The sequence below is a fragment of the Trichechus manatus genome, unplaced genomic scaffold, assembly GCF_000243295.1.
Source record: "Trichechus manatus latirostris isolate Lorelei unplaced genomic scaffold, TriManLat1.0 scaffold00068, whole genome shotgun sequence".
Lineage (NCBI taxonomy): Eukaryota > Metazoa > Chordata > Mammalia > Sirenia > Trichechidae > Trichechus > Trichechus manatus.
In genome coordinates, this window is record NW_004444004.1 from 2,238,920 (window position 1) to 2,258,684 (window position 19,765).

The window sequence follows — 19,765 nt, forward strand, 5'->3', positions numbered from 1 at the left end:
GGATCCGCGCTGCGTTAGCTGGTAGGGGACCTCTGCATGAATCTCTCCTCGCTCTCCATTCTCTGTCAGTGTTCTCACTCCATTTGGTGCTCGGCTGAGTTCTTTGTCTCTTCATTTGATGTTCTAGGGTTTCAGGATTGTTGATTCTCTGTTTGGCTTAGTTTTTCGGATCTTTGCTGTGGAGGGATGGTGTGGTGCTTCTGCCTAGAGCTTCATCTTGCCGGTAACTTCTTGACCATTATTTTTGCTTTTCTTTTTTTTTTTAGTATTTTAGACCTTCCATCTGATACCGTTTTCTTTCACATAAAGTGGAATAAAACCAAAAGGTTTACATTTCCTTTTGTGAGGCTCTTCTGGGTGGCACAAACTGTTCAGTGCTTGACTACTAGCCTAGAAGTTGGCGGTTTTAACCCAACCAGAGGCGCCACAGAAGACAAGCCTGGCAATCTCCTTCCTAAAGATCACAGCCAAGAAAATACTATGGAGCAATTCTCTTCTGCACACATGGGATCGCCATGGTTTAGAATTGACTAGACAGCAATCTACAACAACACCTGGGGGCACACTTTCTCAATTTCTGTTGTCTATAAGTGCCTGTATTTCGACCTCATTCTAGAAAGCTATTTTCACTGGATAAAAAATTATAGTTTGGCAATTTTCTCTCAGTGTGTTAAAGATTAATCATTCCACAGTCTTATGGCTTCCAGTGTTGCTTCTCGCCTAATCTCTAAATTGTCACTCCCTTGAAGGCAGTCTGTCTTTTTTTTTCTTGATGTGTTTAAGGTCTTGTCTTTGCTTCTGTGTTCTGCAGTTATACTATGTTGCATGTGACTTGAGGTGTTATTTTTCCTGCATTGGATTTTTTTGGACTTCTTGAATCACAGATATCTTTAATTATTTCTTGAAAAATCTCAGTTATTATTTCTGTAACTATTGTCTCTACTCCATTTCCTATCTCCCCTTTCTTCTGAAATCCCAATTACATGTATGTTAGACTTCCTCACTCTTTCTTCCATGTCTCTTAACTGGTCTTTCACATTTTCATGTTTTCTCTTCATGCTACATTTTTTATAATTTCTTTTAACTTTATCAGGTCTCTCTTCAGTTGCATCTAGTCTGCTGTGAAACCCATCCATTGAGTTTTAGATCTCAATTAGTATATTTTTTATTTCTAGAATTTATATTTTATTTTATTTCAATTCAGCTATGTCATTTTTTATAATCCTGGTCCCTCTGTTATTTTCAAGTCTTTTAAAATGTCTTTGATTATTGTAAGGTTAGTTTTTATATATTCTGTGTCTAATAATTCTAATATCAGAAGTTTTTGCTATGTAGTTTTCTGCTGTCAGATGGTTTTCCTTGTTCTTGTTTATAGTATTTTGCTTCCTTGTATGCTTAATGATTTCTATCAGTTCATCTCAGCTTCCTTCGAAAATGATTCATTGAAATTCTTTGAAGTTCAGTATGAAGATACGTTCTTCTGTGTGAGTTTTGTATAGGTTTCCACCAGCCCTCTGTAGATCAAACCAATCTGGGTCCACTTTCAACAAATTCACAGTTTGAAGTTAGTTGGCCACCCAAAATCAAACCAAACCAAACCCATTGCTGTCGAGTCAATTCTGACTCATAGCGACCCTATAGGACAGAGTAGAGCTGCCCCATGGGGTTTCTAAGAAGTGCCTGGTGAATTCAAACTGCTGACCTTTTGGTTAGCAGCCAAGCTTGTAACCACTGCACCACCAGGGCCCCAGTTGGTCACCCAGGTAATGTTTATTTGGACTACAAATTCATGTGAGGGCCAGCTTGTGGTTATAATTTCTCATGAATCTTTTTTCCTGTACTTCTTTGCTGAGAGCCGAGATATCTTTTCTTCCATTTCCCTGGGTATAAGATTGTGGGGGTAGGTTTATCGTTTGTAAACCCTTGCACTGAAGAAATTGTGAAGCAAGAACCTCAAATTCTCCATATTTGTCAAATGCTGTTCAGCCAGAAGTAGTTTCAGTAGTTAGTTTACTGTTTGTTGTTGTTGTTTGTTTGTTTTTTCTAGATTGTAGCCCGATAAATTTTTATTAATGTGCTTTTCTTTGATGCTTTTAAGATTTTTTTATATTTTTGAAGCATTTGTAGATTTTTAAGTAGGTGTATCAGTCTGTATACCTAACCAGCCACATTACGGGACTATATCTTTTTTTCTCTATGCCTTTATTTTGTAGTGTACGGCTTCTTGGAACACTTGAATTAGAATCACTCAGAGATGCTTGTTTAAATAGTAGATTCTGGTATCCAACCTCAGGCTTCCTGAAACAGAATCTCTAGGGTGGGGTCCTGGTACCTGCATTTTTGTGAAGTTCTTTCAGCAATTCTGTTGCATACAGAAGATTGCTTTTATTTGTACGTTTGAGTACAAATAATTTTGTATTTGAGTACAAATAATTTTGTAATTTTGAATTGTATGAGCCTGAGATCTAAATTTATTTTTTATTTTTTTCAATAGTTACCCTAGCCCCATATGTTGTACAATCCATTATTTTCACATCTATTTGAAATGTTACCATTTATCATTATACTAAATATGTGTGTGTGTATGTAGATCTACTTCCGGGCTTTTGTTTTGGTTCACTGAGCTGCCTGTTCTTTGAGGGATACCATATTATTTTAATTACTGTAGCTTTTTAATGTGTTCTGTGTGATAATATAAAACTTTCCTCATTTTTTATTTTAATATTTTCTTTTATAGTAAAAATAAAATAAAGCAGTAGTATGTCATCATTTCCTTCTTTTAAAAATTTTCAGTGACTTTTGTATAGTTTTCTATAGTTTTTGAAAAGACAATCTTTTTCGCCTTATCTCCTAAGTACCTTTTGCATGAGAACTTAGGAATCCTTTTAGACTGAGCTACTTAATGTTCATTTTACCTGCCTCTTAGCCCACAACTAATTTTGTGTTTTCATCTTAGTGCTTGGCATGGCCATTTTTTTTCTAGAATCTTTCTCTTCATCCTTCAAAGTTGAACAACAGGTATTCACCTTCTTTACCGAGCCTTTACTAACACTTCCAGGCTCAAGGGAACTCTCTTTCTTAATGTTGATAGCAATTACTGAGTATACTACTCATTTTTTCACTTGATGAATCTGACATATCACAGACCAAAAGCTGGAAGTGGCTTAAGGAGATAATATTGTTTATCTCAGTCATTTTACAAAAGAGAAAACCGAGCCTTAGAGTGTAAGATTAACTTGTCCAAGATCTCATAATGATTTAATTGCTGAAGTAAACTCAGGATATATTTGTTATATTTCAGAGCTCTTTACATTACCAGTGTCTGTCATATCGTTTTTCCATTGTATTTGGGTTTTCTTTTTTAGTGTTTGGGCCCTTTTTTTTTAAATTAGATTGGAAGATACTTAAAGGCAGCACCCATGTCTAACACAGGTTTTGTACAATTCATAGACCTAATATTGTGCTTTGTGCGTATTGGTCACCTAATCAATATTAATAGATACTGGTTTTTTGTTTTTGTTTTTTTTTTTTAAAAAAGTTCCATTAATCTGATGTCAAATTGAGCCTATTTCCTTGTGGACTCCACTTTTTTAACTGTTTGGAAAGTGGCATCTAGTGGTTGGTGTGTGTATTACAATTGCCTAGTTTTTTTTTGTTGTTGTTGGTTTTAATCCATGAGTACCAGAGTCATTCTCATAATCCAAGTGTAATAAATAGAATATAAATTAAAATTTCAAGTTGAATTCAAACCAAGTTTGCCTATAATTCCAAAATGTTTTACGTAGTGACTTCTCAATTTACTACATGTTAATTAAGAAAGAAGTGGAAAAAGCTGAAATTACTGATTTTCATTGTGTAAAATAATTTCAAACATGATGTACAAGAAGATTAAAAGTTGTTTGTTATAAATTATATTAGGAGTGGAATAAAGAGAACATTTTTATCAAACTCAAACAAGATACTGGAGTGCGGATATTGTTGGGTAGTGAGTAGTCAAAAATACAATAATGAAGAAAAGCCACATAGTGTATCTTCCATTCTGCTTTGCATTATTTCAGGAGCTTAATTTATATTTATAGCAGGAGGATCTCTTAGTAAAGGCTGAGGACAGAAAGTTACACCGTCTTTTGCTTACAATATTAAAAACTCGTACACATATATTCAAATATAAATTGCAGATGTACATTCCAAAGTCAGATGTTAATTATCCTTAGATTAACAACCATTTGTATTATCAATACCCCTGCCCTCCCATTAATGCATGTAATTGAGTGTTGGCAATAGCACAATCTAATTCGGTGAATATGAACATTGACTGTTCTTATCTTCTGAATCTGTGTCTTCTAAAATTTGTAAATTTGTAGTTTGGAATCGAGAATTTATATTTTCACAAAACAATACTATATATTTTAAATTAACCTTTATTCCTGTAACACTGCAATGTAATTATTTGTGCATAGGTTTATTCTCCACATTAGAGAGCAGTAATGTGCTGTCTTCTTTGTATTTCTACCTGCACCTATCATAGTGCCTAGCATATAATAGGTGATCAAGAAGTATTTGTATTGAAATAGTTATATATGTTGAAAGGGGACTGTGTCTTATTCATCTTTATATCCCCAAAGCTTAACAAGTTTTCTGGCCTCTAATAACACTCCATGCATGTTTGGTGAATGAGTAATTCTGAATAAGTCTGCTTAACTTGTGGTATAGTTGATATACTGTACTAAAATCAGATAGTATAACCTAATCACCTGTGTATAATACATAATGGCCACATAATAGACTTTAAATTTGAAATGTCAGGGACATATCTTAAAGGAGCATTCTCTGGCAGTGTGAGTGAGAGATTCTCCCAACATTAAACCATTTTATTTATTCTTATAATTAGGAAAAGGGCTCCAGCATAAGGGTGACTTCTAGTTGCAGCTGAGTGGAGTAGGGATTCTGACTAGAAAAAATGAGGTCAGTACTTTGATAAGGATTAGGAAGGGTACTCTACTAGTGACTGGGGTAAAGGAAAGCATGGAATGTTGGACAGTAGGCTAAGGTAACTTTAAAGCCATAAATTCTCAAGGTTGAGTATTGATTAATATTATTTGGTATTTATATCACATGAAGAGTTCAGTAATTTAATCTATTTATTTGATAAGAGGCATGCCACCTTTTTATATATAAATGCTGAGCTATCCACATATGCTAAAATAATTACTATTTTTCTAAGCATTTCTGCTTTGTGCCAGAGTAAAGGATAGTTCTGGTTGGCAGAAGTCACCTGCTGTCTTATCCTCTGTAGGTTCTTATCTTAGAGGATGATGTTTCTCTGACTTCAGGACCACAGTTCTTAATGTGACTAAATGAATTTGTTAGTAATAGCTATTGAGACTATCTAGGCTGTGGGAACAGTATTTGTGGTAAAACTTTGGGCTGTTAGATACTGAACTGCTAGTGAGGGAATGAGAGCCAAGAAAAGAAAGGTGGTAAAAGATCATATTATATATTTTATGCTCTCGTGGTTGCTCATGAATGCAGATAAGCAAGCACTTAAAACGGCAGGCATTCCTGGCAGTACCTAGTTGCTAAAATAGATTGAGAAGTAATTTCTTACATGTGATGTTAGGAGAAAAAGGGGAGTTCCCAAGAGCTTGGACAAGTGGCAAATCACTTTACAGGGAAGTTGCATGAATTTCTTTTTCATTTTTAAAGTCTTTTTTAAAAATATGTTTTTTGTTTTAAAATTATAAATTTTCATTTGCTCGTTGTGAAAAGTTCAAACAGAAATGTATTCAATGAAATGTGAAAAACTTCCCCAGAGGTAGCCATCATTTGGTATATATACTTTTAGATATTTTTCTGGTATTTGTTTTATAAAGCCGGATTGCTGAATTCAGTTGAGCTGAAAGTTAGAGTCTGTTTTTCAGGTTCATATTTAATGATTTCTCCCCCTCTTTCTCTTCCCTATAGGCTTGCTATGGATGTTCTCCAGGATCAAAGTGTGACTGTAGTGGTGTAAAAGGGGAAAAGGTAAGACCTGATGTGGAACTTTCTAAGCTTAGTAAAACCGTTAAAATAGTGTTATTAATATATATTTTATACAGTACTTTTGCCTCTACATGTTAGTAAATAAAATGAATCCTACTATATGCTTCTTTTGGACAGTTGTATGCTTTAGACTGACAATTTCAGGGATCAGCAAATATTTTCTGTAAAAGGCCATACAGTAAATATTTTATACTTTGTGGTCCATGTAAGGTCTTCTTAACTGCTTTTTTTTTTTTTAACAATGCTTTAAAAAGGTAAAAAAATTCTTAGCTTTTGGGCCATACAAAAATAGACCTCTGACTGCATTTGGCCTAAGCAATGCAGTTTGCCAGCTCCTGACAGAGCTTGTTGAAGTCACTGACTTAATAGGCAAAAACGAGGAAAAACACTTTAGAAGGAAATTAAACATTTATCAAGCTACTGCTCTCTGCTGGATACCATGCTAAGCACTTTCATGTGTTTTATTGAGTCCATACAACTTAATCACTGATGAATCTCTGTTTTTCTCTCACCTTTCCCGCAACAGCATCTCCTGTTATATAAACCTAACCCATTGCCATAGAGTTGATTCCAACTCATTGTGACCCTATAGGACAGAGTAGAACGGCCCCACAGTGTTTCAAAGGCTGTAAATCTTTATGGAAGCAGACCACCACATCTTTCTCGCACGGAGTAGCTGGTGGGTTCGAACCACTGACCTTTTGGTTAGCAGCCGGGCACTTAAACACTGTACCACTGGGCTCTTTCTCCTATTATGTAGATATTATAATTACAAAGTAGTTGAGGCCTGAATTGTGTAATCCTAACTATTATGAGTCAGTGACTGACATTAAACTTAGAAAATTAAAAAGGGATTGTGAATTGTGACCTCATAAAATTTGTACTAGGAGAAAAGAGATCATACTGTAGTCTCTACTCTTTTTTTTTTTTTTTTATTGTGCTTTAGGTGAAAGTTACAGAGCGAATTAATTTCTCATTCAACAATTGATACACAAATTGTTTTGTGACATTGGTTGTAATCCCCATGATGTGTCAATACTCTCCTCTTCTCCACCACGGGTTACCTGTTTCCATTCATCTTGTTTTCCTGTCCCTTCCTGCCTGCGTGTCTTTGCTTTTGGGCAGGTGTTGACTATTTGGTCTCATTTACATGATTGAGCTAAGAAACACATTCGTCATGTGTGTTACTGTTTTATCCAAAAAAAAACAAAACATTGCTGTCAAATGGAATCTGACTCATAGTGACCCTATAGGACAGAGTAGAACTGCCCCCTGGGGTTTTCAAGGAACACCTGGCAGATTTGAACTGCCAACATTTTGGTTAAGCAGCCGTAGCTCTTAACCACTACACCATCAGGGTTTCCATTTATTTTATTATACCTGTGTAATCTTTGGCTGAAGGGTGAACTTCGGGAATGACTTCAGTTCTCAAAAGGGTGTCCAGGGGTCATAGTCTTGGGGTTCCTCCAGTCTCTTTGTCAGACCAGTAAATCTGGTCTTTTTTTGTGAATTTGAATTTTGTTCTTCATTTTTCTCCTGCTCTGTCTGGAGCCCTCTATTATGATCCCTCTCAGAGCCGTCTGTGGTGGTAGCCAGGCACCATCTAGTTGTTCTGGGCTCAGGCTGCTGGAGGCTGTGGTACTTGTGGCTCATTAGTCCTTTGGACTAACATTTCCCTTTGTGTCTTTGGTTTTCTTCATTCTCCTTTGCTCTGGATGGAATGGGACCAATAGATGTATCTTAGATGACTGCTCAGCCTCTACTCTTTGGGGCTCAATAAATGTTTTTGAATGAATGTTACTGATTACATACGAAAAACTTGGGGACAGTCTCTAACGTATATTCCATTTAGAGATATGGGAGGTTCCTTAGAATATGAAGGATATTTTAAAAAGTCCTAGAGTAAAGAAACCTATTTATTTTTGTTTCATAATGTTATATTTCCAATTCCGTTTGACCATGTAACCCATTTTCCCCCAAGAAAACGTTTATTAGTAGTCATTAAATAGTGTTCTACAGAACAACTATTTGAGCAATGTTAAATTGATGGGAACAGGATTTTTTAAAGTTTATTTATTTTGTTGTTGTTGAGAATATACACAGCAAAGCATACACCAATTCAACAGTTTCTACGTGTACAATTCAGAGACATTGATTACATTCTTTGAGTTGTGAAACCATTCTCATCCTCCTTTTCTGAGTTGTTTCTCCTCCATTAACATAAACTCATTGCCCCCTAAGCTTACTATCTAATCTTTCTGAGTTGCTGTTGTCACTTGGATCTCATATAAATAGTTCTTCAAAGACCATAATGCTCAAGGCAGACATTTTTTATTAGTTAAGCTAAACTGTTGTTTGGTTTTAAGAAGACTTCAGGGGATATTTTTGGTTTAAGGTTTAAAGATTGTCTCAGGCCAATAGTTTCATGGGTAAGGGGAGCAGTTTTGTAGTAAAGGTGCTTTCTGTACTGGTAAAAATACCAAGAGGGATTCATTTGTGATAATGGTGGAATGAATTTTAGGAGACTAATAACTTTTCTTGAGATAACAATTAAATACTCTTTACAAATATAACAGCTATTTGAAACCACAGGAAAAGTAGCAAAAGTAGGCAGGATGTGGAAAATATTCTACTCTTGAAAGAGGTAATTATACTTGGTAAATTTGCATTTATATGGCTTTTCTCCTTAGTGCACCCCTCAGTCTGTATGACAAAGGATGGCTAGAACCCAGACAGAAAGGCACAGTCTTATTGGCTTGAGGAATCAGATGAAAGGTTTGAGGATACTATAATAGATGAAGAGTGAGAGATAATCTAAAAATCTGCATGTAATCTCCGCCCAAATTCTTGATTGACGTATGAATTCATATGCATAGGAGATGCATGGACCCCAGGAAAAAGGAACAGCTAGAAGGCTGAAATAACTTAGCATAGATACAGCTGCTGTCTACTGATGGGATGACAGAGTTCTGAGTTTGAGTTCAGCTGAGTTAACTATGTGTTAAAACAAAAGGTCAATACTCTTCACAGGAAGATAATAGAATCCAGAATGTCTACATGTCAACTACAGTATCCCATATACAATCAAAACTTACTAGACATGAAAAGTTACAGGTAAGAGTGACTCATAGTCAACAAAAAAATACCAATCAGTGCAAACCAACTTTGAGGTAACATAGATGGTGGAATTTGCAAACAAAGATTTAAAGCAGATATTATAAATACATTTGATGATTTAAAGAAAAATATGCTCATACTTAGCAAGCCGATAGGGAACCACAACAGAGCACTGGAAGCTATAAAAAGATGGAAAATATAAATTTGGAAAGCTAGATTTTAGAAATGAGCAACTCACTGGATGGGCTTAACTGCAGAATGGAGACAACAGAAGAAAGGTTAAGAAAACTTAAAGATAAATCAAAAGATATTATCCAGTCTAAAGTGTAGAGAGATAAAAATGAACAGGGCCTCAGTGACCTGTAGGATGAACATCAAGTGGTCTAATGCAAATGTAAATGGAGTTCTAGAAGAGCATAAGAGAGCAATCATGGCAGTAAAAAATAATAATAATTAATGGGGCAGTAATAATGGCCAAGAATTTCCCACATGTGATGAAAAATATAAATTTACAGATCTAAGAAACTCAACAAATCCTAAGCAGGATAAAAACAAAGAAAACTACAACTAGGCACATCATAGTGAAACTACTGAAAAACTAGAGATAAAAAGAAAACCTTGAAAGAAGCTAGAGAAAAATATGTATTACATACAGGAGAAAAATGATACAAATGGTGACTGACGTCTCATCAGAAAGAATGGATGCTAGAAGACAATGTAAAAACATTATTTGGGAGTTTAAAAAAAAGCAATCTGCAAACACAGTTAAAATATACAGCAAAAATATCTTGTAAAAAATAGGCAAAATTAAGACATTTTCAGATAATGAAAAAATGAGAAACTTCTTCACTAGCATACTCTCACTAAAGAAATACTACAGAAAGTTATTCAGGCTGAAGGGAAATGACGCTAGATGGAAACGTGGATTTATAGGATGGGATGAAAAGCACTAAAAATAGTGTATATGTGGGTAAATATAAAAGACCATCTTTTTTCGCTCCTCAAAAGAGTGTTTAAAGATATATATAAAATGAAACAGTGAATTGTGGGGTATATAAGTAGATGTACCATATACGACAGATATAGCACAAAGGATGGTTTGTAAATGGAGTTCTACTGTTGCAGTGTTCTCAGATTTTACATGAAGTAGTTCAATATTAACACTATGTAGACTGTGATGAGTTATGCATGCATATTGTAATCCTGAGACTCACCACTAAAACATTTATGTAAAGTGGCATAGGAATAAAGCCAATGGAGAAATTTAAATGTAATACTAGGAATACTCAATCCAAAGGAAAGCAGGAAAGGAGAAATAGGAACAAAATACAGAAGAGACCAACACAGAAACGAAGAGCAAAATTGAAAACTTAAATTCAGTTATATCTATAATTATGTTAAATGCAAGTAATATAAAAACTCGAATGAAAAAGGCAGAGATTGTTAAAATGAATTAATAGGCAAGACTCAATCATATGCTTCTTCCATAAGAAATACACTTTAAATATGAAAATACAGATAGGTTGAAAGTAAAAACATGTAATAGTCTATACCATGGAAATAGTAAGCATAAGAAAATTGCAATGATGGTATTACTATCAGATTACTTAGTCTTCAGGACAACAAGTATTACCAGAGACAAGTAGGAAAATGTAATGATCAAAGCGTCAGTTTATTAGGAATTCAAAACAGTCCTAAATGTGTTTGTGTGCAACAATAGAGCTTCAAAATACATGAAGCCAAAACTGACAAAATTAAATGGAGAAATAGAGAAATCCACATAGTTTTAGATTCTAATGCTCCTCCCTCAATCATCGGTAGAACAACTAGGACAAAAAAAATTAGTAAAGGCATACATGATTTTTTTCAAGATCACGTGGAATATTCACCAAGATAGACCACGTGATGAGCCATAAAATGAGATGCAATAAATATCAAAAGATTGAAAATATCAATGCATATTCTCTGACCGCAATGGAATAAAATAATTAACAATAAGATATGTAGAAAATCCTCAACTATTTGCAAATTAGAAAACATCCTTCTAAATAACTGATAGACAAAGGAAGGAATTACAAGGAAAATTAGAAAAATATTTTAAATCACATAATGATGAAAACGCAACATTTCAAAAGTTATGCAAGGGAACTAAAGCAAGGCTTAGTGGGAAATTTATAGATTAAATGCCTGTGTTAGAAAATAAGAAAACATTTTAAATTTGTGATCTAAGTTTTTCCACTAAAGAAGCTAGAAAAGGACAAGTGAATTAAATTCAAAGTAAGAGAAAGAAATAATGCAGATAAAATAGAAATGTATGAATGAGAAAAAACTTACACAGCTAAAAATTGGTACTTTGAAATGATTAATAAAATTAATAAGTACCTAGTGTCTAGTTATCTAGTGCTGTTATAACAGAAATACCACAAGTGGATGGCTTTAACAAACAGATTTATTCTCTCACAGTCTATAAGGCTAGAAGTCCAACTTCAGGGTGCCAGCTGCAGGGGAAGTCTTTATGTCTCTGTTGGCTCTGAGGGAAGGTCCTTGTCATCAATCTTCCCCTTAACTAGGAGCTTCTCAGCACAGGAACCCCGGGTCCAAAGGACACTCTCACTCCTGGCTCTTGGTTCTTGGTGGTATGAGGTCCCTTGCTTCTTTCTTTTATATCTCGAAAGAGATTGACTTCAGACACAACCTAATCTTGTAGATTGAGTCCTGTCTCATTACAATAACTGCCTCTAATCCTGCCTCATTAACATCATAGAGATAGGATTTACAACACATAGGAAAATCACATCAGATGACAAAATGGTAGACAATCACACAATACTGGGAATCATGGCCTAGCCAAGTTGACACATATTTTGGGGGGACACAATTCAGTCTATGACATCTAGCATGCCTGATAAAAAAATAGAGAGAAAACACAAAATACCAATATCAGGAATGATCTGACTGACAGTAAAAGATGAATAAGGGAATATTATAAACAACTTTATAATGGTAATTTGACAACTTAATTGAATTAGATGAATTTATTGAGAAGTATACATGACTAAAAGCAAAATAAAGAAATAAAAGAAATAAAATCTGAATAGCCCTATATCTATTAAAGATACTGGATTTCGATCCCTTCCCACAAAAAAAAAAAAAAATTATAGGCCCAGATGGTTTTACTGGTAAATTCTATGAAAGAAATCATGTCAATTCGGTATAAATTCTTTCAGAAAATAGCGGTATGTGGAACACTTCCCAAGTAATTTTATGAAAGGAGCATAGCCCTGATACAAAAAATCAAAGATATTACAAAAAAGAAAACTACAGTTAAATATTAACATGTTATGGATTGAATTGTATCCTCCCCCAAAATGTATTGCAAATCCTAACCTCTATGTCTGTGATTATAATTGCATTTGAGAATGGGTTGTCTTTGTTATATTGATGAGACAGGATTAGTGTAGGGAGTGTCTTGAGTCAATCTCTTTTGAGATATAAAAGAGATTAAACAAGCAAGCAAGTGAACAGAGATGGGGGAAGAGAGATGCCAGGCCACATGGAGATCTCCAAGGGACTAGGAAGCAGAAGCTGAAGAGACAAGAACCTTCCTCCAGAGCCAACAGAGAGAGAAAGCCTTCCCCTTAGAGCAAGTGCCCTAAATTTGGACTTCTAGCCTTCTAAACTGTGAGAAAGTAAATTTCTATTTGTGAAAGCCACCCACTTGTATTTCTGTTATAGCAGCACTAGATTACTAAGACAACATAGATGAAAAAACTCTTAACAAAATTTTAGCAAGTTGGATCCCACAATATATACAGTGGATAATATGTCATAACTAACTGGGGTTTGGAACCCTGGTGGCATAGTGGTTGAGAACTCAACTGCTAACCAAATGGAGATACATAACGTATGGATTAGAAGGTTCAATATCATTAAGATGCCAGTTCTCTCCAAATTATCTGTAGATTCAATGCAAATCCCAAGCAAAATCCTTGTAGGCTATTTTGTAGAAATTAACAATCTGATTTTAAAATTCAGATGGAAATGCTAATACAGCTTTAAAAAGAAGAATAATGTTGGAGGATTTATGATACTCAATTTTATTATAGAACTAACCGTAAACAAGATAGTATGTTATTGACATAAGGATAGACATATAGATGAAGGGAGCAGGATGCAAAGGCAATTCAGTGAAGAAAGGATAATCTTTTCAACAAATGGTACTGAAGAACTACATGTATATGCATAAAAGTTAACTGACCCATACTGTGCCTCCATATACAAAAATTAACTCAAATCGTTCATAGACCTAAATATAAAACCTGAAACTATAAAATTTAGAGGAGAAAATCCTTGTGACCTTGGGTCTGGCAAATATTTCTTAATATGACACCAAAAAAGTATGATCCATAAAAGAAAATAGTGATAAATTGGACTTCATCAAGATTTATGATCTTCTGCTCTTTAAAAGACACTACTAAGAGAATTAAAATATATTCACAGAATAGGAAAATATGCTTGCAAATCACATATCTGATAAAAGAATTGTATTCAGAATATATGAAAAACTCTCAAAATGCAATAATAAAACCAATAACCCAAAATAAAATTAAATTAAAAATAAATTTGGAAAAGATTTTAAGACATTTAAGAAAAGAAGATACACAGATGACAAATTAACATATGAAAAGATTATTAACTAGGGAAATGCAAATTATAACCGTATTGAGATGCCACTATAAATCTATTAGAATGTCTAAATATTAAAAAAATGAGCATACCAAGGACTGGGGAGGATGTAGAGCAACTGAAAGTGTCATAGACTGCTGGTGCAAATGTCAAATAGTGCCAACTACTTTGAAACCAGTTTGGCAGTTTCTTAAAAAGTTAAACATACGCTTTTATATGGCTGTGTTCGTTTCTGTACGTTTGCCCATGAGAGATGAAAGCATATATCCATACAAAGACTTGTACATGAATATTTGTAGCAGCTTTATTTGTCATAGCCAGAAACTGGAAACATCCCATCTATCTATCAGCAGGTGAATGAATCAACAAATTACAATATATCTATATTGGAATAGTACTAAGCAATGAAGAAGAGTAAGTCACTGATACATGCCACAGTTTGAATCTCAAAATAAATATGCTGAGTTAAAAGTTAAACAAAAAGAATATTATGATTCCATTTATATAAAATTCTAGAAAATGTCAAATTAATTTATAGTGACAGAAAGCAGATTCATCATTGCCTAGGGAAGGGGAGTAGGGGCATGTAGGAGATATTATAAAGGGGTACAGGAAACTTTTGTGAGTGATAAAACCCATCGTGTTGAATCCCACTCCTAGCGACCCTACAGGACAGGGTAGAATTGCCCCATAGGGTTTCCAAGGCTATAAATCTTTATGGAAGCAGACTGCCACATCTTTCTCCCGCGGAGCAGCTGGTGGGTTCGAACTGCCGACCTTTCGGTTAGCAGCTGAGCACTTTAACCACTGAGCCACCAGGGCTCCTACTTTTGAATGATAGATACGTTAATTATTTTGATTGTGGTAACAGTTTCACTGGTGTGCTGTCTCTGTGTATATATATATACACACATACATAAAGTATGTCAAAACTTCTCAAGTTTTACACTGTAAATATATGCAGTTTATTTTTGTCACTTTTACCTCAATAAAGCTGTGTTTAAAAAATGATTTTTAATACAGAAACAACAAAACATCTAGATTCTCCTAAAAGAATGTGTCCAAGAGCATACTACTAAAAACAAAACTCGCCAAACTCCCAGTGAGAACAAGAAGTTAACCCAGTTGAAAAACTAAAAGTCATGTCCCAGTCGCATGTTACCTAAACAAAGTGTCCTTCTCTACCAGCAGCATCAGCAACTACTGTAGGCTTCTTAGAAATGCAGATTCATAGGCTCCACAGCCGACCTACTTAATCGACTCTGGGGGTAGGACCGCGTAAGTTGAGCAAGCTCTCCAGGTGATTCTAATGCAGTGTCAAGTTTGAGAACTTCTGACCGAAAATACCTCTATTTTGGCAGTTGCCGAAGACCAGTCTTCCTGTTCTCCTAATTACATTACTGAAAATATTTCTTCGTGTTATATAATTACAAAAACAAAAGAGAAATTGCACAAAAAGGAGACAATACTGCCTATAATTGCATTACCTAATTTAGTCATTGTTTTCATTTGTCCATTAAGGGTCTTGCCTTACCCATATGTTTGTATAATTTTTACATTTTGCATATGATAATCCCAAATAATTTTCATCTCAGTTATCATTATAGCAGTTTGTCCTAATTTTTATTTTTTCTATTTTCAGAAATCTAACCTTTTTCTTTTAATTTTGTATCTTCCTTGAAAAATTATTCTTAAGATTTTTTTCCCCATGATCATATAACTTTCTTAATTTGATTATAAAGCTCCCTTCCTGTAAACTGATAACATTTCTATGGATGCCTTTGGCTCACAAACTAAAGCTCTGCTTCTAAGTAAATCAGTCTGTTATCTTTTTAATACTAACTTGTGATAAATAAACCTGCTTTATCAGAAAAAAGTCATACTTTTAATAATTTCTCCTAACCCTTTTTTTCGGGGGGAGGGGGCAAAAGCATGTGTCATAAATTTTATGTAACTCATCAAGGAAATTCATTATTGAATGAATGTTTACTGAGTAGTCTGTTGGGCACTAAGAATACAATGGTGGAAAAGACATGATTGATTAGATTGCAGGAGTCAAAGTTATTACATATTTCTTGTTGGGGCAGCTGGGTTGTGCTATTTTCTGTAATAGGGAAGATAGTAGAAAGATAATGACTTCAGTGTTGATTATATTGAGTTTGCTGTGGGAAAATTATATAACTTGTCTTTGCCCTGATTCTTGATCTGTAAAATGGAAATAGTAATAGTATCTACCTTATATTATCATTGGGTGGATTAAATAAGATAAAACATGAAAAGAGTTTAGAATAAACTTAGGTACATAAGAGACACTCAATATACATGTTAGCTATTGTTGCTGTTGAGTTTTAAGTGCCTATAAAATATTCAGGTGGAGATATTTAGTAGATAGTTGATGTTATGTGAGCCTGGCTTTAAGAAAAAAAAAAAGTTGATGTTTGAGGTTGCCTAGGGAAAGAGAGAGAAGAGAGTTAAAAAAAAAAAAGGAATTTAGAGGAATACCAATATTTAAGGGACAGGCAGAGGGAGAGGAAGATAATTCTACAATGGAAAATAATAATGATGTTTATCCTAACATGAACAGACAGCATAAACTATTTCAATACAATCTTGGGCTGTTGTAAGGATTAAATGAGTGCCTAACAAAGGGCAGCAAAGGGTAGGCACATACACAAGGCTTCTATAGTTTCTACTGTAGGAAGCTTTCTACCTTTCAAAGGTAGGATTGCACTTGCACTTCTTTTTACTACTGTCTGGTAGCTGCCCTTTTGTCTTTCTTAGTATAATGTTGCTTAGCTGGATAAGATAACAAAATTATTTTTGACTATAGTTTGAGCAGATTTTGGGATATATCCCTTATAAGTATACAGTTTTATTAGTACCACCACAATTAAGCTTTCTTGGCACCCTCCAATTTCAACTTCTACATTATTTTTCTCTTATTTGTAGTCCTCGTAGCAGTTTTACATTCTGAGAAAATAGAGATTTCTTCCAGTGTTATCCTCAAGTTTTGGTATGCTCTAAAAACCAGCTGATACCCCAAAATTTAGCTATGTTTTCCACTTACAGAAATGTCTTCAAGCTAGATTTTTTTTTCTTGCTTTCTTTCTGACTGGCACTTGAGATCAGATTTCTGCTACCAGCTCTGCCAGTGATGGGCTTTATAATTATTTGAGGTAATCCAGCTCTAAAAATTTTGAATCTTTTATTTTCCTCTTTTGCCCTATTTCCTTCAAAATAATTGGGTTGAGATTAATGAATACTAAATTCTTATAATTCTATGACTAATTAAAACAACAAATATATACTTATAGAAAATGTAGTAGTATGTCAATAATAATTATTGTCAAAGTTATAGGAATGTTTAGAGTTACCGATAATTGGCTAATATTTACTTCATTAATTTTGAAGTAATAAGTAGAAACTGACAAAAAGTAGCATTTTCAAATTACTTATATTTATTATAGGATAATTCAAAATACCAGGAAATTAGTCAATACAAAATTATCTAAGATATCTAAACTTAACGCTTAAACACACACACACTCACGCTTCTTTGTGGGTAGGGATAAAAGTCTACTGTACTTGATCTTCTAGGGGCATGTGTCTCCAATCATGCATTAGACAGTCACCTCATAGATATGGATACTTTCGCTTTCTCTTTCTAGAAGCTGCCTAGGCTGTCAGTGAGGATAAGTTCCGGTAAGAGAGTTCTCAGAAGGAGTGCTAGAGCCTCTGGCAAGAGACTCAGCTTTCAAACCTTCAGAGAGTAGAGGAACTGCTTGCAACCATGCAGTTGGGAGTAAATGCCTCGGAGCTGTGAGCCCTCAGGGTTCTTAAACTTCATAGTGTTGAGTTCTCTTTCTGTGATTGGATACCCTAGAGGGTGTTGGGGCCCACGACTTTACCATTATTGGCTGTATGCAAGTTAGTTAACCCTAATGTATTGATCTAAATATGATTAGTACACATGCTGACTCTGCTACCCCCACCTGTCTAGCCTTGCAGATACGCAAATCAGGCAACATTCTTTTTTCTTTATGGCTGAATAATATTCCATTGAATAGATATACCACATTTTGTTTATCTTTTCATATCTTGATGGGCATTTTAATTGTTTCCACCTTTTAGCTATTGTGAATAATGAGCAATGAACATTCTTGTATAAATCAGTATCTGTTTGAGTCCCTGTTTTTAATTCTTTTGGGTATATACTGAGGATTGGTATTGCTGGGTTGTATGGTAATTATTCTATATTTAACTTTTTGAGGAATCATTATACTGTTTGCCACAGCAGCTGCACCTTTTTACATTCCCACCAACAGTGGCTGAGTGTTTCAATTTCTTCACATCCTTGGCAACACTTGTTCTTTTCCATTTTTTTATTATAGCCTTCCTAGTAAGCGTGAAGGGGTATCTCACTATGGTTTTGATTTGATTTCCCTAATGACTAATGATGTTGAGCATCTTTTCATGTGCTTATTAGCCATTTGTATATCTTCTTCAGGGAAATGTTTGTTCAAATCCTTTGACCATTTTTTAACTGAGTTGTTCATCATTTTGTTGTTGCTGTAGGAATTCTTTATATATTCTGGATATTAAACTCTTATCAGATATATGATTTACAAATATTTCTCCTGTTTTTGTGGGGTGTCTTTTCACTCTCTTTTATAGTGTCCTTTATTCCTACTCCATACTTATTCAATGTAAACCTTGCAGACCTGGTATCCTGGTCTTATTGTCATCTTCCCTTATTAAACGCTTGACATCAGTATGTCTAAATTTTGCTTCATCTGTGATGTGCTTTTTATTTTTACAAGAAAGCAAAGTATTACAATACCAAGTAAAATATAATATAAATTCGGGGTGGTTTGTGTTTTTCCTCTTGCATCTTGCATGTTACTGGATACATGATAGTGGATAGTGTGAATACTGTGAATTCAATATTATTAAATTAAATTAGTTTTGTCTAGGTGGTCTTTGGATCTTTTTGAATCTCCTTTCTGCCTATGCTTCAAAATTCATAAATGACTATACCTTTCATTCTTGTTCAATTCCAGGGAGAGAGAGGATTTCCAGGTTTGGAAGGGCATCCAGGTTTGCCTGGATTTCCAGGTCCAGAAGGGCCTCCAGGACCTCGGGGACAAAAGGTACGTGCCAAGTTGCCAACCAGTAATACCAGAGGAATTAAGTCATCTTAAATGTGGGAATAGGTGTCAAATCAACAAATCAAAGTTCTTGAATCATAGCCAGAAGCTCGTATTTAAATGAAACAATAGAATAGTCGGAAATCTATTTATACTTTCTGTTGATTTTTTTAAAAACTGAATATTACGGCCATATTCAAATATTTTTCGAAGATGCTGTTAATCATATGTGACTATTGGGATTCTTAACAAAAAGTAAGTTCCTTTTAAGATAGGGAATGGGAAGAGATGACAGTGAATTTTAAGATTGAGGGAGGTTTCTGTTTTTGTTTTGTTTTTAATGGCTCCTTTGGTTCAGTGCCCTTTTCTGTCTGAATTAGGTAGATTTTTTTTTAATTTTTTTTTTATTGTACTTCAGGTGAAGGCTTACAGAATAAATAGTTTCTCATGAAACAGTAGTACACATATTGTTTTATGACATTGGTTAACAACCCCACAACATGTCAACCCTCTCCCTTCTCGACCTTTTTTTCTGCTTTTGGTGAAAATATACAAAGCCAAAGATACACCATTTCAAAAATTTCTACATGCACAGTTCAGTGACATCGACTACGCTCTTCCAGTTATGCTGCTATTCTCACTTTAGATGAAGGCTTAAGGAACAAAATAGTTTCTCATTTAACAGTTAGTACATATGTTGTCCTATGACAATGGTTAACAACCTCACAACACATCAACACTGTCTTTACTCAACCTTGGGTTCCCTATCACCA

General features: G+C 34.6%; 1 protein-coding gene across 2 annotated transcripts in view; it reads left to right on the top strand.

Moving 5' to 3' along the window:
- COL4A5 (collagen type IV alpha 5 chain) overlaps nucleotides 1-19,765 on the top strand; it is a 333,343-nt gene that overhangs the window by 137,448 nt on the left and 176,130 nt on the right. For both annotated transcript variants that reach the window (XM_004379760.2, XM_004379761.2), the window contains exons 2-3: nucleotides 5,965-6,024; nucleotides 18,906-18,995. In XM_004379760.2, coding sequence (XP_004379817.1) covers nucleotides 5,965-6,024; nucleotides 18,906-18,995 — 150 coding nt within the window. The remainder of the gene's footprint in view (nucleotides 1-5,964; nucleotides 6,025-18,905; nucleotides 18,996-19,765) is intronic.